General features: G+C 46.6%; 1 protein-coding gene across 7 annotated transcripts in view; it reads right to left on the minus strand.

Moving 5' to 3' along the window:
* Positions 1–532: 532 nt before the first annotated feature.
* MEF2D (myocyte enhancer factor 2D) overlaps positions 533–21817 on the minus strand; it is a 176618-nt gene continuing 155333 nt past the window's right edge. For 4 of the 7 annotated variants that reach the window (XM_073323281.1, XM_073323277.1, XM_073323278.1 and 1 more), the window contains 4 exons: positions 18078–18207; positions 13419–13584; positions 8302–8620; positions 533–2509 (listed from right to left, as the gene is read on the minus strand). In XM_073323281.1, the coding sequence (XP_073179382.1) occupies positions 2468–2509; positions 8302–8620; positions 13419–13584; positions 18078–18207 (657 nt within the window). In that variant the 3' untranslated portion in view covers positions 533–2467. Of the gene's footprint in view, positions 4418–8292; positions 8621–13418; positions 13585–18077; positions 18208–21817 lie in introns of those variants that run through there. The other 3 variants (XM_073323282.1, XM_073323280.1, XM_073323283.1) reach the window with 3 other exon arrangements.

Raw genomic sequence — 21817 nt, forward strand, 5'->3', positions numbered from 1 at the left:
GGGCCCCTTGTGTTTGGCTTTCACCCACTATAGAGATAGGACCCAAATATGAAATTTGCATTCAGAGCCGACCCCCGAAAGTGAAGGGGTGGTAGGGTCCAGAATTTTCCTGTCGGCTTATCCCCATTCAGTACTTCATTCAATCCAATTTATACCCCTTCCCATATGCAATGGTACCTGATTGCCACTGGGTAACTCTGTTAGGAGTTTGGCTATCCATTTGCTTCCAAGCTTGCATTCTCCTTCACCCAGGCCCCTTTACACCACTCTGGCAGCATAAAGGGGCCTTAACGTAGGTGCAACTGTAACTGACTCTGACTTTGAGATCCCTTTACTCTGCTGGGGAATCAGGCTCTGTAAAATGTATCTCCAATCTCTAGTCTGCACTCTGCTCCAGCTTGAGCGAGATCTTCTCTCTGCCCTTCTAATGCAGGAGATGCCATGTCCCATAGCCTGATTGCACCTTTGACAATATTTTGCTGAAAACCCAAATTTTGAAAATACACCGATCTCTGAAATTTTGCTGCCCCTGCTCCGCACCCCAGTTCCTTATTCAGAAAGACGTGAATCAAACCTAACCCCTTTCCTTAAGGGATGACAGGAAATATATTATTATTTTTGAAGTGGCCTAAAATTTCCATAAGCCTTAGGGCTCCAAAACCCATACGCATGACCACAATCTGGCCCAACGCAGTCATATGGTCTCTGTCATGGCCAAACATAAGCACACTCGGGTTGAAATGAACAGCAACCAGGGCACCAAAATGCTACAACTCCCAGGAGCACCATCTCTGATGTATATGGAAGAAACTCCTGATCCAATTTCATTCACTGGAATCTACTCGACAAAATATGACTTTGAACAGGAGCCTAGCGTTGTGTTTGATTCTTAATTTACCCAGGAAATCCTCAGTGCACGTCTTGATTTGTCTCACGCCCCATCCTTGAAGGACAATTTTGTTCTCCTGATGGGTTAAAACAGTCTTTGATGGAGCATTTAACCTATGGTTAAAATCTGTTCATAACCTAGGCTATGCCCTACATTTTTGGTGTTGGTAGGGAAGGTACCACACATCAAAGCAAACCCCACATCTGAGTCGCTTGAGAAGTAAACCTGTTACACAAAGGACTCTTTAGGTTGCTCTGGCCGCATAAAGCAGCTTTAAGATCATGCCACTGTAGCTCTTCCACAGCAATGTAAAGAGATCTTAGTGTAACTTCAAATAGGCCCCTTGTATTTAACCCCAGAGTATGGATGTTGAAGGATCCACATAGGTTTCAAGAAGGAAAAGATCAGAAACAGACTTTGGTAAATAACCACATCTTTAGAAAGTAATATATCATTTTTTGAAACATATCAGTGCATACTTCTTATATGAAAATATACACAATTGTATTTCATTCTCAAAAAAAAAAAAAAAAAGGAACAATTAAAAACAAAAGCAAACTAGCCAAACACAATATATTAGCTGTTTTTCATTGTTGTCATCATTTAAATTTTTTTTTTAACGCTACACTTTGTTCAGGTTACACTTTTTTTGTCTTTTTTTGTTTGTTTTTGTTTTTTGTAAATGTTTTTTTTCTTCATGCATTTTACACCTTTTATAGCTTTTGAGAATAAATAAGCTCCATTTGCTTCCATATCTCTAAAAACTGCAGCATTTGAACTGTTTGTCATTTAAATCGTGCAATTTTTTTTTGCAACACCCCTTTTTAAAAAATGGAAAAAATATATATATATTTTTTAAAACTAAACCCTATACAACGCAAAATTCCAAATTAAAAAACAAATTATACACAATGTAACTGTCAACAGTACAGTGGAGCACGAGAAATAAAATTAAAAGATCAGAAACATATTTATAGAAGCACAAAGGAGGGTGTTGATTTCTTAGATTGTCATTCTTCTGGTTGTCTTTTGAAAATCAAGAGGCGTTTACTGGATTCTACAGTCTGTGGGGAAATAGAGAATAACCCAGACCAAAAAAACCCAAAAATCATTTCACCCGAACGGTGAAGCTAATGCGGTTGTCAAACCCCACACCCCCCACCATCAATTCCCACGGTGCAGTCCCAACTTTCCCACAAGCCGTATTTCCAAACAGGTTGAGCCAATGCACGTTTTAGAGTCCCACCACCAGATTTCTGAAGATCACCTTTGAACCTCGGCTTTTTATTTATTTGAAATGTTAGCTGCTTGGTGCCACAGTTTAATGCCATTTTGTAACTGATTTAGCCAGTCAATTGGTGGTCTGTCTCCATCTCTCTCTCGCTCTCAAAATATATATATGCATCCAGGTTGCATTTTTATTTTCCAAGCTCTCAGCTCCAAGGTAGACATGTCAAGTTGGGAGTTAGAGTATGAAGTTAACGAGCAAAAAGATTTTTCCTCAGGTTTGTTCTACATTGATGTTCGAGCAGGTCAGATGGCTGAGTACCAGATGGTCTTTTATACCTGTCAATGGAGTTAACCATTTCGGATCCTCTTGACTACAGAATGCACTGAGAGCTGCAAATGACATTCCACCATAAGTCTCCCGACAGGAGAGAAAGTGTTTATTTGCAGGATAGTGACGGAAAAATAAAATTGATGAGAAATGCTTTGTAGTCTGCTTAATTTCAAAGCAAGGCCATGAAAAGCCTTTGGATGGATGGATGGTACCCATACATCGCTAACGTAATAAGGTGGGCGTGGTCTGATTTTAATGGTCAGCTAAATTTCAGATTGGGGACTTCAGCTTAGATTGACATATGGAGGCAATACAAAACCTGCCACAGAGACCTCCCACATACTGCCCAGTTTGCAACACAGCCCCCCGTAGCCTGGCAAAATTCCACTCTGGATTGCGAGCCCATAGGGAAAGTAGTCAGCATTTTTACTGTGGGAAAAAAATCTGTTGACATGTGGAAACTTTTTTAACAGAACAAAAAAATAATAATAATCAAAACTTTTTCTCAAATAAAGTGTTGTCAAAGTTGCAAATTGCTCAACTTTCGAGGTCTCTTTGACAAGCAGACAGAATAATTTGTTGATTTGTCCATCATTATGGCGAGTAGGATTTTGCTCCCAAGCTGCTCCATTTTCACGATAATTTTGCAAGGCAGCAGCAGTCCCAGAATTCACCAAGGGCCAGATCCTTGGTGTAGATCAATGGAAACACACTGATTTACACCTGCTAGAGATCTAGCCCCCAGGATGAAATTCATCCGTACGCAGAGGGTCCGACATGAAATGTGTATGCCACTTAATTCCTATTTAAGCCCTATGGATTGGGTCTAATGCTCCTCTGGCCTTGATTGGGCCTTTGCACATAGAGGAATTTCATTTAAGGGAAAAAAGTCATGGTAGAAGTTATCTATGCAAGAACCTGCTAGCGAATTCATCTGAATTGCCAAACAAAGCGCTAAGTTAGCATCTGATTAAATAGGACAAGCAGCACCAGTAGAGAAAGGCTGATGGGCCTGGACAATGAAGTCCTTCCTTGAGTCATAGAACCATGCAGTCAGCGGCATAGCTACTGCTATTCATTGCTCTGGAATGACTCCCCGAGGGCAGGTCAGTCTCTGTGCACGTTCAATCCATGGCCTTTCTAGTGAGGCTGCGAGCAAAGGGGTCTAATTTGCACCAGTGACTTTTGCGATGAGAGCTCATGACCACTCGGGGAATAAACTGAAATCTGCCAAGGAGAGCTGAGTTTTAATGGCACAGATCTATTTAGAGAGGCTTTAGATCTGGGAGAACTAGGCCAAAAAAAAAAAAAATTAATGAAAAACTAATTCAACAAAAAAAATGGCCTTTTTTTTAAATAAAAGAAAGAAAAATTTCACCTCTCAAAATTAGATTTTGTTTACATTTTCCCTTTTTTTCCCCCGAAGAAACCCTGCGTTTATTGCATTGCATTTTCATGTAACTATTCATTTTTGGGTTTTGGAGGGCTTTTTCCCCCTCTCCCCTTATTGCTAATTTTGGTCGGCCAGCGTAGTTGTGTGGAAGGGTTTTTCCAAAACTGAAAATTTCCTAAACCAAAAACTTTCATTTCAAAACTGAAAATGTCCATTTTTCTAATTGAGAATTTTCAAAAATGGATCAACAACCAAAAAAAAGATGAAAAAGTTCCATAATGTTGTGGAAAATGTTGAAAAACAAACAAAAATGTCCTGTTTTGAAACCATCTCGCATTTTAGGGCTTTATTATTCTTATTCTTTAGCTGCTGTAATCTCAACAGGTCTCTGCTTCTCGATCTTCCATCTCGCGCTGAGTTGGAAGTATTCTAAAAGTCTAGAAACTTCTGGAATAAATGATGGGCTACAAGAAGCCGACTACACCCGCAAGTCCTACCATGACTTTTTCCTCCTCCACTTTGAAGTATTTCTGGGCCTGTTTGGTGGATCTCAAAGCCACTGAGCTTGTAGATGCTGAAAGAGAATTCGCTTTCTCAACTACCTCAAGGAGCAGCGACGAATGGTAGCAGAACTCCTCTGGCATGGGTAATTAACCCAGTGAAAACAAAGCTCCCATGCACCAAGCTGTATAAACACCACTGCAGAACTGAGATGCCCTTGCAGGTTTGGTGGGGGACCATGATCCCAAGCGGAGGATAAACATAAAAGGCAGGATGGGAGATCAGGTAAGGAAATAAACTGAGCCCTGATATTAATGCTCATCCATTCGCAAATGCAGGCGAAAGGAGGGACTCAAGGTTTGTCAGCTGTTATCTGCGGGAGTTCCCAAAAGCCCTTCGGGACAAGATTCCTGAGCTAACTGCACTGGCTTCCCTTCTCATTTCAATTCGCTGACCCCGGGACTGTGGTGGGGAAGGAGGCAGGAGTGGGGATACCCAGAGTGGAGAACAAAGCATTTGAAGATCTTACCTAATGATGAGAGAGGAACCTGCCTGTCCACAGCCTCACCAGCGTTTGCTAGTTGGGCAATGAACTGGAGGTACAGCACACATGTGTAAACTGAACCAATATTCACAGGGAGAAGAATGCTCCCCTCTGTCGCCACTCACCCCCCAGTCTCCCATGCTCCCTGTACCTCGGATGACCATGCACGTTGCCCATTCCTCAGCTGGTGTCAATCTGGCGTTTACATGTCAACGTACACCAGCAAGGATGTTGCCCTTTGGTTTACTTTATTTTGGGGAGGGAGGCTTGGGGTGGGGGGTTAAAAGTGAAAAATGTGTTCCTGCCTGCTGGAGATCAAGGGGCAAAATAAAAAAGATCAGAGATGTATGGGATGGGAAATTAAAGGAGTAGATTATTGAGGGAGAGGGGAGTCTTGGCATTTCTGATTGGAATGTCCAGCGGCTGCCATTTAAACACAGCTGTGAACCATGGTGATGCCTTGCAGCTGTGCCAAGCCTTATGTGACACCAACGTGGCAAAGGGGTAAGTTTGAGTGACCTGAGACCCGCAGTGGAGAAATATGCCATCTCCTGACTTTGAACAGATCTTCTAATTCCACACACTACCCCTAGAGGCAATAACCAAAGGGGACAAAGGCCCCATCAGATAACTGCTTAACATAATCACACGGCTCCCGGCCTACTGAAGTGAATGGGAGCTTTGTACCATTTACTTCAATGCAACCAGGGATTTGGCAGGATGGCTGGAATTCAACCCACGCAGATACGCCAGCCCCATGTCTATACATCACTAGAAACCCCCCAAATAGGACTTAAGTGGTACACGGGCCTCTGCCTGGGGTGAATTTTAGCCTACACGAATATGCACTAAGCACATAAGCTCTCTCTCAGCTCAACCCTTAGGCATATATCTTGCTACCACTGAAATCAGTGGCAAAGCTCCCATGGACATCAGTGGGAAGTCAGATCAAAGGATCTGGTCCCTTACAGAACGTATTTTTTTGTCCTGCTAATTCATAAACCTGATCAGGGTTTTATCAGTCTCTGTTTGTACTATGACTCGGATAAAGTCTTATAGTGACAACGTTGTCATCCGTAAAGGTTAAGCAGGAGAAACGTTAATTTCCCTTCCACAACGTGTGTGTTTCTGCTCATTGGATAGTATAAAGCTTTAGCTGAGCCGATTACAGTATATCAGGGTCGGGTCAGTACAGTACATTGGTGGTAATATTGTCAGGAGGGGATGAAGATGCATGATCTGTTCCATCTGTGATGTAGCTAACTGCCTGAGCCACTGTGACAGTAGAAATCAGCTTGAATGGCTTGCACTGGAAGAAAGTATCACAGGGCGATGCCCTCACCAGTTTATACCGTGCTGACTTTTCACAGTTGAATCCCTAATGTAAACCGTTAAGTTGGAGTTTTTCAAATCACAAAGAAAATTTTAATCAAGGTTTTGATTTTAAAAAATAAATGGGAGGGAAGAGCAGTAAAAGGCTTGCCGTTTTTTTTTTTATTATTTTTACCTATTTTGCGACCAAGCGATAGTACAGCCCAGAACTTTTGAGTTTCAAAATGATGACCAAAAAGTTCTGGATTTGGATGAGGGGGAGGGGAAGGAAAACAATTTTCAATGAAATTTTTGTACATTTTCCCCTAATTCTTCAACCAGGTGTAGAATTGACCAGAACTTTCCAATTTCAAATTACTGGTGCAAATTTTGCATCTTGAGGAAGAAAAAGAGTTGATGACATTTTTGCAAATATTCCCCACTTGTTGTTCAAGGGCCTTTTCAGAATTCTTCAAATTTCAATGAAAAATTAGAATTTCAATGAAAAAAAATCTTTAGAAATGTCCATGAATCATTTTTCCTGTTTTTTTAAATCAGCTCTAATTTAAATCTACAACTTCACCGACATCTAATTAGTATGAATTTTAATTGATGTGAGATTTAGACATTTCTTTATCATTTTCCCCATCTGTCGTTGGCGAAACTGTGTTATTAAAAAAAAAGATCTTTTCCCCCACTGTAAATATTTTTTTTATTCAGGTATATGCAATAGTTCCCCTTTGTACCATTCTAGACCTCAGTGGGGTGTCCGAAAAACTGCCATCTGCAAAGGTGGGTGGCACTAATCTGACGATCTATCAGTGGGGATGTTTTCTTTAATTAAATTTAATCGGAACTGCCAGAAAAAGACCTAAAAATCAGGGGCCTGATTCTCATTTACACTAAGGTCCTCGATATGGTTCTGGCAGTGCAAAGTGACCTTTAAGTGGCATGGATTATACTAAGATTTGCTAGACTGCTCACCAATTATACAATGCAGCTCAGGTGACTTACACTAGCTGAGAATCTGGCCCTATAGATTGCACTGGGAAAGCTCTCTTTGCATGGATGATTATTAGTATTCATTTTTAATTTGGCAACATAATTGGAGTTGAAACTGATTAGATGAAGCCAAGCCTCCTAACTGGCATATTGATCAGTATTCTGATCTTTCCAAGCGTGCCGGGCTGTGAGAGTGAGCTACATACAGAGCAGAGATATGGCATCTGACCCACCAGCACTGGCAGGTTACCAGTTCATGCTGGGTGACATCCACCCCTGTTGTGCTGAGGGGCCAGGAAAGGAAGGCATCATGTAAGTCTCACTGAAGTGCTATGTTTTTGAGTGGAACTTAAAGCAGTGCATATACCTCACACTGGCCATTCTGCATGGCAGTCACGGTTACCCTCTGACTGGGAGCATGGGGTGCAAAAAAATCTCAGCTGTATTTGAATTTGGCTGCAAAGGGCTTGCACATCAGTGGGAGTTTAGAGTGCACAGAGCCTTGTGAATCTGGAACTAAAATGTGCATAGGGATGTGTGTGCATAAGAAATTCTCTGCATCCAAATAGAAGTCTTAGGTGCAGTTCCTTCAGCACCCTTCTCATCAAAGGCACTCTTCTCTCACAATTAGGTCCAACCTTACAAACTGGGCACGCATCTCGAGCCCTCCCCGACTTCCAATCGAACAGTGGGTGAATTTTATCGACAACAACCTAGCACGCACGCCCGACACTTGCTCACTGGGATAAGTGATTGATTTTTTTTTTGGTGACACGTTCCTTCCCCCCCACTCCCCCTTATTCTTGATTCTAAGCTGCTCTCAGCCATGGAGTGCCTTACGTATTGCAAACGTTGCCTGCTGCACTAGAATGAATGCCTACAAAATCCTAAAGCTATTTCTCAGGCAGTTTATAATATGTCCCCGCCCCCAACCCAAACCCAGTTAGCTCCACCCCGGCCCTCCCTTTTCCCCCCTCCCAACCCTGCCACTGGTAACAATCCCACCCCCACACCCACCCCCCCCAACACACACATCTGCCCGCCCCCACCCGGACATGAGCAGAAAGTAGCTCGAAGAGAGTTGGGACTGGTTATGTTACCCAGGTGTCCAGCCGCACGCGCTTTACGGACGGGCTCTCTCCCTCGGCCTCGGTCGTGGGTCTCAGGAGGCCGAGGGACGAGCCGAAATCGGCTCTGGCGGGGTCATCCCGCTCGTTGCCTTCATAGGAGCTGGCGTTGCTGCTGAGGCTGTCGACGGGAGAACGCCCCGTCGGCTCGTGCCGGCTCTGGTGCGGGAAGGAGCTGAGCGGCGTGGCAGTGTTACGTTCCCGGTTGGGCGAGACAGGCTCCGACTTGATGCTGATGTTGGGGTTGGTGTTGACAGTCAACGTGGTGGTGTGAGATAAGTGACCCCCTTGTCTGCGGGTGGCAACGGAGAGATGGGGAGTGGAGAGAGGGAAAGGGGAGACAGGAGAAAAGAAGGGAATGGGGGAAGGGAGGGGAAGACGAGGGGGAGAAAACGTAGAGGGGTGTACATGTGGGATAGTGAAGGAATAAGAGACAGATGCAGAGAAGGTGAAAAAGAAAGATGGAGAAAGGGGAAGAGAGACATATTGATAATTAACATTTGTAAAGGTCTTTTCTATCATAGAAATTCAGAGATCTTATCATCCATCCATCTCAGTGCAGTTTAATATTATCAGTCTATACAGTTGAAGCTGAGACAGGGAGAAAGGAAAGAACTTGCCCCCAAATCACCGAGATCTGGGGCAGACTCAGGGTGAGAACCCAAGTCTCTTAAAGCCCAGCCTAATGCCTTAGCACAAGACCTGGCATCCTCCAGCCCCATTAAGGCCCCTTTATGCTGCTCCCTCACGAGAACCTGGCCCCTAATGTTCAGCAGTGAAACCCGCTGTGTTAGCAATCACAGCACAGCATCAAATGTGCTTCCTCGAAGGGCGAAGGGCGTCTGTGGCATGAGGGAGTCATCGGGGTTGCCTGGAATTAAAAATCCTAGGGTGCTTCTATAACTGGTCAGCTGCCATGGATGGTTTGATTGTTCTGGGGCCAGAAAGATGCTACTCCTTGCTACGCAGCTATTGCCGACGGAATAGCTTGCTGCTGCTAGTGGGCTCGGAAAGGCCATACAGTCATGGAGAACGCACTAGACGGGGAACCAGGAGAGGTGCACTCTGCTCTCGGCCACGCTGCCGGCCGACATGACCCTGAACCTGTCACTTCCTCTCTCTGGGGATCTCTTTCCCATCCCAGCCTTTGTTTGTCTTGTCTAATTAGACTCTAAGCCGTGTAGCTTGAAGCTCGTCTCTTTCGCCAAGGGAAGTGGGTCCAATAAAAGATACTGCCCCACCCACCTCGTCTCTTTCATATTCTGGGACCAACCTGGCTACAATAACACGACAGAAAACGTTAGTTGAAAATGACAAAATATGAATTAAAAATTTTCACCGGGATAAACCATTTTCTAGCCAGTTCTATTAGGCTGTCAGCTCTTTGGAGAAAAGACGGGCTCTTACTATGGCTTGGTCTATACGAGGAAATTAGCTTGGCAAACTATGTCGCTCAGGGGTGTGAAAAAGCCAACCCCATGAGTGACCCAGTACAGACCCCCAATACAGACAGCACTAGAATTCTCCCGTCAGCCTAGCTACTGCCTCTCGGGGAGGCGGATTGCCACACTGACGGGAGAACCCCTCCCATCGTTATAGGAAGTGTCTTCAGGGACGCACTACAGTGGCACCCCTGCGTGTAGACAAGCCCCCTAAATGTCTGTTGCAGCCCCTAGCACAATGCGGGGGGATCTTGGTTAGGTCCTCTAAGCACAGTTCTGTGTTTGTACAGTGCCTAGCACACTGGAGTGCTGCTGGTCCATGAATAGGGCAACTAGGCACTATGGCAGGGGCAGGCAAACTTTTTGGCCTGAGGGCCACATCGGGTTTCCAAAATTGTATGGAGGGCTGGTTAGGGAAGGCTGTGTCTCCCCAAACAGCCAGGTGTGGCCCGGCTCCCGCCTCCTATCCGAACCCCCTGCTTCTCTCCCCCTGACGGCTCCCCCGGGACTTCTGCCCTATCCAACCCCGCCCCGTCCCCTTACGGCTCCCCTGGGACTCCTACCCCATCCACTACCCCCTGCTCCTGGACTGCCCCCAGAACCTCTGCCCCTGACTGCCCCCTGCCACCCCATCCAACCCCCCCTCTCCTTGCTGACTGCCCCCCTGGGACCCCTGCCCCATCCAACCCCCCCCCCCCCCGTTCCCTGCCCTCTGACCACCCCAACCCCTATCCACACCCCCGACACCTGACCAGCACCCCCCAACTCCCCTGCCCTCTATCCAGCGCCCCCTGCTCCCTGCCCCCCCAACCGCGCCGCCCAGAGCACCGGGTCAGGCCGTGGGTCTGCAACTGCGCTGCCCGGCAAGAGCTCGCAGCCCCGCTGCCCAGCGCATTGCACAGGCGCGCTGAGGCTGCGGGGGAGGGGGAACAGCAGGGGTGGGGCCGGGGGCGAGCCTCCCGGGCCAGGAGCTCAGGGGCCGGTCAGGAGGGTCCCGCGGGCCACACGCAGTTTGCCCACCTCTGCACTAAGGCAATACAAGTAAACCATCGTCATCATATGAAGTGACCAGCTTTACACGACTGAGCCTCGGGCCTATGACACGCCCTTCTGATTCCAGCCAGTAGATGGCAGTGGCGGGCACACACCCAGTAGCCGGCTGACTGCAGCATTGTCCTCTGTGCCTGTAATCCGAATACACTCTGATCCCCTTCCCTGCTCCCTGCCACGCGAGAGACTTCAGCGCAGTGGCCACCCAAGCAATGCGATTCCGTTACAGCAACTGGGCCAAATCTTCAGCTGGGGGGGCTCCATCGCTGCCGATTTGCACCTGCCGAGGAGCTGTCCCCCTCCCCGCAGTGTGTATTTCGGTCCTGCCGCGGGCAGCTATTGGGGCCGGTAGCAATGAAAAGTGTTTTGAGGGGAGAAGAGCAGGAACCCGTCCGGATTGGGGACTGAGGATCAGGCCCGTCCAGATTCCATATAATGTGAACAAACAAACTGTCCCTGTCTGGAGTGAATGCACCTTCCCAGCAGACAACCCAGCAGAACACTCTGCCCCGCTCAGCTCAGGCCAAGGATGGAGAAAGGTCACACACCCCTGCACAGACAAGGCTCCTGCTCATTCCACTGACAGCTCGGCCTGAATGCGCGGCGCTTCGCTTGGTGGATCAAACCTGGCAGCCTGCCTTTGGCTCCCCGACAATCCCCCAGGCTAGGATTCCGGCAACCTGGGTCCAATTCCTGCCTCCACCACCTGTGCGTTGTGTGACCTGTGGCCAGCCACTGTGGCTATGTCTGCCCTGCACCTGGGAGCAAGATGTTGCTTTGAGGTTATCACTCGGGGTCTCAAGCCCACCCCCTCCTGGGCTTGAGAACCCGAGTTGCAACATCCACACAGCTTTCCTTAGCGCACCAGCCTGAGTCTGTGGACCCCAGCTGGGAAGTTCACTCTCAGATACCCTTAGGGCTTGTCTGCATGGGGAAACTGACTGAAGTTGCTCCCTGTGTGGACACTCTATTGCAGAATAATTCCTCTGCTTGGGAAGCACCCTATTTAGTCCAGAATAAAGTGTCCACAAGGGGAGATATTGAACAAAAGCTGTTTGGGTCAGTGTCCGCATGTAGACAAACCCTTATTCTTTCTGGGATTCAATTTCCCATTTGGGAATGAGGATAATAATTCCCCCTTTGCCTATTTAGACTGCAAGATATTTGGGGCAGGAACTATCTCTCAATAAGGGTATGTCTACACAATAAAAGACCCGTGGCATGGGCATGGTTGACCCAAGTCAGCTGACTCAGGCTCGTGGGGCATGGGCTGCGGGGCTATAAAATGGCAGTGTAGATGTTTGGGCTCGGGCTGGAGCCTGGGCTCTGAGACCCCGCAAAAGGGGTAGGTCTGGGGGGAGGCAACTGCGTCCCATGTCCCCATAGCAAATGAAGCCTCTGGCATTAATAACAGAGTTCAGATACAGAATTCCTCAAAGCTTGTGGCTGTTTTGGTTTGGTTCGTTACAGGGATATAGTATGGGCCACCCACAATGTGTACATCAATCTCGCTACTGCTAAAACCTGGAGGCATGTCACTGGCCCATCTTAACGACAGTGGTGTCTGTAGCCTACAGTGGAATGTGTAACTGCACCGTATTATTACTCAACAGCAGCTTCAGGCAGCAGGTCCGACAGGTTCTGAACTGGTCGGGAATTTCACATTTCGCTTTGAATATTTTGCTTTCCTCTAGTGATGACACTCAAGAGAGCTAGGGCAGGTTTTCGACGGAAAAATCAGGTTTTCTACTAAATGAATTTTTTTGGCCGAAAAGTGTCCGCTTTCCACAGAAAACTTCAATTTTCATCAAAAAAACGAACCACTTATTTCAGCCCAAACACTGAAATATTTCGATTCACATCGCTTCTGTGGGGCCACATCGGAGCCGCAGCTCAGGTTCCTCCTGTCCCTGCTCTTGACTACATCTCCCATGCCAGGGACTCCCATGATGCAACCGCCTCCCCTCACAGGGGGGGGGGGAACCATGGTGCATCATGGGAAATGTAGTCTGTTGAGGAAGCCCAGCTAGAGAAAATGGGAGCGTTAGGCACCTGTACTACAGCTCCCACGAGGCACCCCAGCAGAATAGAAATAGGTGAGTTTTTGATTTTTCACCAAAATGTCAACCATCTCAAACATGAAAGAAATAAGAATGTGTCCTTCTAGAGACATGTCTGGACCAGAATCTCAAAACACCTAAATTAAGGCCCTGTGAGGTAGATCAGTATCATTCTCCTCATTTTACAACTGGGGAAACTGAGGTACAGAGCAAGGCAGTGACTTGGGAATCCATGGCAGAGCCAGGCATGGAACCCAGGAGCGCTGGCTCCACATTCCCTTTGCTCCAACCGGGAGGCAAAACTGCCTCCCCAAATCAGGAATAACTGCTATCAAAATACACATCTGCCGTGTGTGTTCGAGGAAACAAATTCACTGAGGACTGAAATGCTTTCGTCTAAGCCAAGGCACAGGGCTCGATAGAGGGGTATCTGGGGGACAGACTGGATGGTCTAATGATCCCTTCTGGCCTTAAGCCCCTATGGAACCATGCAACGATGAGCCGCTGCTCAGCGGAGGCCCTCCTCCATTTCCCTTACATTAAGTTGCTTAGTGATACAGGAACAAGATGCTGCTGCTGCTGCTGTTGTTGTTGTTGTTGCTGCTGATGTGGCTGTTGCCAGGCCGAGATGTTGCCAAGCGACAACCCGCTGGGTGAGCTGAACGCCGGGAGCGAGGGTAACTCTGCACTGGTCAGCGGATAATCTGAAACAGAAGACATGCTCTTCAGAAGCAATCCCTTCATCGCCGCTGTGGCCAAGTCGGTCTCCACACCGAATCCTGGGCTTGGCGCCTGCTACAGAAGAGGGTGGAGAGCAAATCCTTCTCCACGTTGTAACAAATCTGTAAGCAGCTCAGGGACCTCGCGGGCGTCACCGTGACAGGCACAATGGCTGCTTGGAACAGCCCAGCAAAACTGGGGATAGAACGCATATCCTCCTAGTCCAAAATCACAGACCCCTTCCGCTCGAGCTAAAGGAGAATCACCATTCAGTGTGTGCACTATAGGGCTCATGACACACAAACAACATCTCTGATTCCATCCAAGAGACTGCAGTAGCTCATGCACACACAAAGGGATTATATCCAGTACATGGAAGTGGTGTAGAAACACACACACGCTGATTCCATCCAGTAGAGGGTAGTGTATATAAACCACACACACACACACACTCTATATCCAGTACAGAATAGTAGACTATAAACACAAAAAATGCACACCGATTCCACCCAGTATAGGGCACTAGTGTAGACCCACACACAGAAGTACGGGGCAGTGGTGTACACATGCATACGCTTACCCAGTTAATTACACTCTGTACAGTGCACCAAGCAGGGACTGGTACGTTCCATTGATTAGAATTAGTTTACATCTGAACCAAAGACACACGTGCTTCTTAATGGAATAATCAACCTTTTATGTTTGATCAGCGTCTTATTTTGTTATGAAAGCTCCTTGAGATGCCTCGCATGATAAAAGCGGCTGCAGACATTGATCTTGCCGCTGTTTAATTGAGTTAGCTGACACATCAGCAAGGCCATCACTTTAACATACTCCATGTGATCATACTGCATAATCAGATACAAGCTATCTTTGCTTCCAAATCTGCTCCACTCCACCTTCCAGTGCCCAGCAGCCCCCTCCTCTCCTTTCTTCTCCCTCCAGCCTCAGCCTTTCAAAGATCTTGTCATCTCCTTATTTATACCGTGGTAGCAGCCAGAGGCCCCAATGTGCTAGGTGCTGTCCATGCCGAAGGCAGGAGGAGGAGAAGGCAGAGCGGGCAGCCTGCTGGCTCTAAGCCGGAGCTAAGGGTCAGAGAAAGCTGAAGGCAGGGGTATATTGGAGGAGCTAACCTGCTTCCCACTGGCTCCCAGCAGAGAGGGCTTTGGGGGCTCTTACAAGGACTATTGGCACAAAGACTGTTTGGCCTCCTTCAGGGGAAGTCTTAAAGGGGAAGCTGAGGCAGCTGTACCTGTCATGCCTCTGCCACGCACGGAGAGGGGAAGTGACTGGAATCAGAACTTGTCTACCCCAGGAAGTTGCTCCCGCTCTAAATGTCTGTGTGGATGCTCTTATTTCGGTTTCAACCCGGCTCATTTCAGTTTCCCTTAAGTCGCTTACGGATCAAGTCAACTGAATTAAACCGCTTTCTTACATTGAAATAAGAGTATTTGCACTGATTTCATTAAACTGGTTTTGAAACCAACTTTAGTTAGTTTGGGGGCAACTTTCTCATGTAGACAAGGCCTTGGGCTGTCAACAGCTTGTCTTAATAGCTGCTCAACTAGGAAACAATCTTGCAATGAGCCAACAACTTTATCAAATATCAATAAACTTATAAACTTATGAACAATATTACACACCCTATTCTCATATGCCAGTGGATGGCATTCATATATACTAACTACTAGAGGTGAGCAAAAAATTGGTTGCTTTTAGTTCTGGGTTCGGTGGGGGCGTTAATTTTAATTTTTATTTTTTGGTTTTGTTTCTTTCTTTGTATTTTGTTGTTGTTGTTGTTTTTTTAATTTGGTGGCCAAACCAAAAAAAATTAAAACATAAAAAATCCCAATTTGTTTTGAACCAAAATGGAATTTTTTCAGTGTTCCGAACAAAATGAAAAACCAAAATGGTTTCACTCAGGTCAAACCAAACGTTTTGAACATTAATTCAATTTGGCATTTTGTTTCAAAAGAGTCAATCTGAAATTAAATGTCAAAATAATCTGGTTTGATACTTTCTAAGCAAAAAATTTTGACATTTTGGAGATTAGCGTTCAGGGATTTGGGGGAGTGGGGAGGAGAATGAGGTGCGGGGTTTGGCTGAAACTATTTTGCAAATTTGATCCAAATTCACAAATCGTTTTGGTGCCCTAAAAAATGCATTGTTGGGCAGGAGGGTGGGGGAACGGCAAATTTCTAGTGACAATTTTTGTGTGCGCATAGGTTTAGTAACTACACACAGAGAGATACTGGGCCTTACTTTACATTAAGGCTTCTTTACTCCACCACATTAGCGGATGTAAGTATTTTTTATATATACAATTCTTGTAACCTCACAGAGGCTAGAGATCTCTGTTATGCACCTCAATCCCAAAGAGACAATAACAGTTTTGCCAATCCCAGGTGCGTAAACAGCATGAATCATATCCCTGAAAAACCACACGACTGGCTTAAAAATCTGTTTTTTGAGCATTCAGGAGTCATGTTTTCCAGCTCTTCTCAGCAATCATGAGGGCTAGAAATGTAATTAAAAAACGAGATGACATTTCATATAATCACATGACTCCAGGAGCAGGAACTTTCAGAAAAAGACTAAATATCATAAAACGTGCTGTAAAATCAGGAGAGCTGGCCAGGCTGCATCGCCAGAGAATTGTTTTCTGCTAAAAGAACTGACCTTTGATCAAAGGCGGTTCTGCTGTATTGTCTCAGTATTTGATTCACACACAATAGAACCAGAATTCCTGTGCACAACTCATCAGCCACCGCACCCCACCTCTCACGTTGGGCGTTTGCGATTTCAGTCTTCCCCACCCCTGCAGCGACAAACCTGCCTGCAGCAGCACGTCGCAAAGAGATGGCTGAAGGGGAGCTGAAAGGCCGCCAAAGTTACTTATTCCGATTTGCGGCACACCCACCAGAAAGTCCCACCCTTTATTCTCTGCGACCCTGTGCCTGGCTCAGTCATTTCCACCAGTTGTGAACCGTTCAGGCTTGGTAGCACTTTACAGCCACTGGGCTTGACAGCCACCAGCTTTGGCCAACGTTTGGGGATTGAACGGCAGGATTGAATGTGCATTGCTATAGTTTGAGCTAATTTGGTAGGCTCCGCAGAGCAGACATAGAGGGGGACATATAATACACACGGCTGAGCGGGTTATACACTTCTCCTTGATGGAGGATGCTCACCCCAAGCCCATCTAAAGCCCAGGGCAGTTCAAATTCCAGATAACCCTAACTGGGGTTTGTGTACAGGGGGATACTCAGGAAAATTAATCTCTTTACCAAAAGGTGTGAATTGAAAGTGGATTAGTTAAACCGGATTAAACCCCCGTGTGGATGCTCTCATTCAGAATTCAGGTAGGCTTAACTGGGTTTAGTTTAATTCATTTTGGAAATGGTTATTATTTAAGAGCAACAGATTGGCTCATCCGCTAGCATATGCAGAGCAGAGAAAAATTCTGCATTGTCAAAGAGCGGCAGAAAGACGAGACCTCTTAGCTGGAAGATTTTTGGGGGAAGAGACTGTCCCTCTGTGTGTGTGAGCATGCAGCCCCCAGCACAAAGGGGCCCTGGTCTCATCTGGGGCAGCGGGACCTCACAGTAATATAAGCAATGGTCATCACAATAGCAGCTCTCATACCAAGCCTTTTAGCCAAATATTCAGGCAGCCACATTTGAACACTTCTCCCCTCTGACCCCTATGCAGAGGGGTTAGCTCAAGCCTGTGCTGCATTCATAATCTAGCCTTGCACTGGACACTCTGAGCAAGCTTGAAATCCATGCAAGGAGAGGAGACTTCTACTTGCCTGTAAGCAAACATCTGCTGGGCTACACCTATTAATTATAAGAGGGTGTTCCCCACCCGCCTACTCCAGGCTCTTCCAGACAAACAGCTTCATACAGCATTTTTACAAGATATTCTCTGAGCAGGTGCCAAACTGTGTTATACAAGAAACCAATAAACCTTCCATTCTGCACGGGTGTGGGACAGGTTCCAGAGACACAGTGCCTTTTCTGGGGACAGGTGTTCCATAACCTTCCTCTCTCTTTCTTCCTAGCCCCAATCAGTTAGCATCTGGCTTATGCCCAGAAGGATGCTGGGTTTTGGTCTGGATGCTCATTTGCACTAAGTCTTCTTTACACTGCATTGGAAGCATAAAAGGGCCATGAAGTGGATGTAACTGCCATTAGCACCCACTTCAAGGCACCTTTAGATTGCCACAATGGAGTAATGAGGCCTTAGTGTAAATGAGAATCATGGCCTTAAAATCCTTACTGATGTAACAGTGGATGTTCTCATTATCCATATAAATGACCACTCTTTAAAAATAAAAAATACTGCTACACTCTTATCCTCAGCAATATCTTGTGGCAATGAGTTCCACAAGATGTTATGCATTGTGTGGGAAAAGTCAGCAACATCCTGGCGGCGGGTCCAATCAACACCATCATTTCATGTCCATCGCACTTACCTGTGTTGTATGCTGTGGGCATGGCAGAGAAAGGCAGGCCCTGGGTCAACAAACTTGGAGTGGCCACCGAAACGACTGGCGTGGTTAAAGAATGAGTTGCTTGGGAGACTCCTAACCTCTGTGCATTCTGCTGGGGAAGCAAATGGAGAAGGAATTATAAACTGGATGCATTTAAACCACCGGTGGGTTAGCTTTCCAAAATCTCGTCTGTAACCGCCGACTGCAGGGCTCCTGGCACCTACCCCTGGGCACTGTTCGAGACAGAGCAGTAGGCTAGACGGAGCGCTGGTCTGAGCCACTCGGGAAATTCCTGTACACAGCAGACTAAAACAACAGACCACTTTCAAATCCATCAGTTACCAGCTCTCAGGACCCGTATGACCTCCGGTAGCTGGATCATTTTACGCTGGGTTTTATTTTATTCTTTTCCTTCTGATGTTTAAAATACCCCGGGCCTGATTCTCCATGGCACTAAGGTGCCATTTCCCTGCCAGAGCAGGGAAAAGAGGCCTTCGTTTAAAGGAGAATATCGTTCCATGTAACTTGCCTTAAGTAAACCAGCCAAAGCAAATTGGTTCAAAGAGATGGTTGTTTTTTAAACAAACCAGCAGGGGAGGCTGTAGCAGTGCTTTCAGGGACATTCACCCCGCAGAGAGGTCTCCTATGTGCCACTTATGTCCCACTTAAATCCTATTTTGCTGGCTTGCATAGGTCTCGTGCTGGCACTCTGCACAGTGGTGAATTTTACCCTTAAGAAAAATGCCCTGAGGTTGCTCTAATTTACACACCAGGGGCTGGAAAGACTATTTATCTTAAGTAATTATCTGGCTCCCCTCCCTCCATACGTGAGCATGCTACATCTTTAACGCATTTTGTCCTCACAACCCCCCTTGTGAAGTAAGGCAGTGCTATCATTGTAGAGATGTGGAAACTGAGGCACAGTGAGACTTTGACTTGTCCAAGGTAATTTATACGCAGTTCAAGGACCCTTTATGTTACAGAACAGTCTGAAGGGATTCTGGTGTAATTGAGGATCAGGCCCGAGAAGTACAAAGATGACTTAAAGCTATCTTAACTTCCTCCACCCCTGTATCGAACGTGCCTGAGAATCAGCCCCCAGGACTTCCCTGGGAATCGAGGGTACATCTCTTGGCAGTGCTGGATGGGGCCCCGAGTGAGATTTGTGGGCCTCAGTCATAAACATGCCCCCATTTTAAGAGTGGCCCAAGGCCCACTGAGGCCCCAAACATGCTGCCCTGGGATATCAGCACTTAACCCCTCCCCCCAGTTATTTGGGTGGATCTGAGGGCAAGATTAGGCCCTGTTTGCAAATCAGATAATCCGGGCTGCCTATGCTAATCTGATTTAAATCAGACTCAAGAGGCTTGACTCTAATCCGTGGCACCTGGGCACATGTAACCCAGTGAAGCCTGAAACAGAATCCAGCTTAGACCGTGCTTGGCATGGCACGATGCCCCCTGGGTCATTTAGGGCCCCGGTTGAGACAGCGAGTTGCTGTCTGCGCCCGGTAATGGGAGTTCAGGGCGACAGCTGCCTTGCGGGTTGAGAACGACAAGGAACAAGGGAACCATGTCAGAAAACGGCACATGAAGATGCCGCCAGGAGACCTCAGCTGTGCGGATCTAATTTACCCAGGAAGAGTTCAGAGACGACGAGACGGGTGCTATAGGCCTCTAGACAGAGACAGATTCAGACAGGATTCATGCTCAAGACTGATGCAACTCCCGAGCCTCCCCACTCCACCACTCCTTAGCATTTAAAGGCACCAAACGGTCAGTCAGCGTCTCCTTAGCCTGGCAGCACCCTGACGCACCAGTTTCAGAAGCCAGCTCTTTGCAAAGCGGCAGGTCGGTGAACTGATCGGCTCCAAATAACCAAGAGCAGACAATTATACGGGCTATAATGACTAAACCTTAAGGCTGGAGAAACTGGTTTCCCAGGCGCGCATCCTGCAGCCAGCAATAGCCCGGGCTGTGACCACTGCCCCATGGGTTAAGAGTATTTAAGACAAATGCCTTAGTGGTGGCTAGGATTTAGTTTGGGGTCCAGCCAGCCCATGGTAACAAGCCAAGACGACGATTACCTTCTGGGATTGGGAGCAGTGTGCTGCTCTGACCCTGACCTTCCAAAAGCCATTTTTTGTCTTCTCTGGCTCCTGAGAAGCCAATGTACAGACCTTACCTGAGCTCCTAGGCAAGGGGAAAGGAAATCAGAGCTGGGATCCACCAGCCAAAGGACCATGCACCACTTCAGTCTCATTTCAAGGGCCCGGTTCCCCCACTGCCTTGCACATGGAGCCTGATTTACATTTACACTAAGGCCTTGCCTACACTAGAAAGGGTGTCACTCTCACTTTAAGGTCCCTTTACATAACCGGAGCAGTGTAAAGGAACCTTAGAGTAAATGGGAATCAGGCCCCTTTTGAGTCACACCAGCGCAAAACAAGTGCAAAGATTGGTGGTATTTTGCATTTACTTTGCCCAAGGTAAAGGGCAAGAGAGAATCAGGCCCTTAGTTCTCAGACTAGGATTTACATGGAATTTGTAAGGGTATGTCTACAAGGAGAAGTTATCTCAGAAAAAAGTAGGATGGAAATTTCAGGGCTTGTCTACACCTGGGGTTATTCTGGAACAGTTATTCAGGAATAACTCCATGTATAAAGACAGGTTTCAGAGTAACAGCCGTGTTAGTCTGTATTCGCAAAAAGAAAAGGAGGACTTGTGGCACCTTAGAGACTAACCAATTTATTAGAGCATAAGCTTTCGTGAGCTACAGCTCACTTCTTCAGATGCATATCGTGGAAACTGCAGTTTCCACGATATGCATCTGAAGAAGTGAGCTGTAGCTCACGAAAGCTTATGCTCTAATAAATTGGTTAGTCTCTAAGGTGCCACAAGTCCTCCTTTTCTTTTTCCATGTATAAAGGCTCTTATTCTAGAATAAGAGTGCCTTAATCAGCTTCATCCGCTTTGGAAATTGGCCCACACATGGAGTTACTCAAGAATAGGTATTCTGTTTTAAATTACCTTAATCTGGAGTAAATCTAGCGTGTAGACAAACCCTAAAGCACTATAGCTATTCCAGAATACAAGTGTCCACACAAGAGTTCTTCTGGAATAGTTTTTGTAGAACAGTTTATTGCACAATAGCTATTCCGGTCAATTCCTCCAGTGTAGACAAGGCCTTTAGATTTTCTGCAGACCCTCTGCACAGGAGTGAATTTGAGCCTGTACGGAACAAGCGCTGCTCCTATTCCCTGACTCTGAAGATTCCGGGAAGGCTCAGGACGAAGCCAAACAAACAGCTTTCCCCCCAAACAATGTGAAAAACAACTCCCATAAAGAGCGAACGCAGAGAGGCAGCTTCTTCCGTTCTGCAGGGTTGATGGGAGTGTTACACCAATAGCAAGATGATAAAATTGTAAAGCACACAGGGGCCTGCGGCCCTTTGCCACCACTCTGGCAGGGTAAAGGGGCCTTAAAATAGTTGTAAGTGTAAATGAGAATCAGGCCCCAACACTGCAATCAAGTCAGCAACTTAGGACTCGCTGTGATTTCACGCCATGCCAGGTTATCTCAATTAACAAAGTTTTAGTACCTCACCATGCAGGCAAATTTTGTCAGCATTTTAATGCTCTCCACTCCCCCTGGTTATTTTGACAGCCCTGCAAGATCATTAACTGTTCTGAGTACCACACTTCCATTCAAGATCATTACAAC

The sequence above is a fragment of the Lepidochelys kempii genome, chromosome 24 (genome assembly GCF_965140265.1).
Source record: "Lepidochelys kempii isolate rLepKem1 chromosome 24, rLepKem1.hap2, whole genome shotgun sequence".
In the NCBI taxonomy this organism is placed as follows: domain Eukaryota; kingdom Metazoa; phylum Chordata; order Testudines; family Cheloniidae; genus Lepidochelys; species Lepidochelys kempii.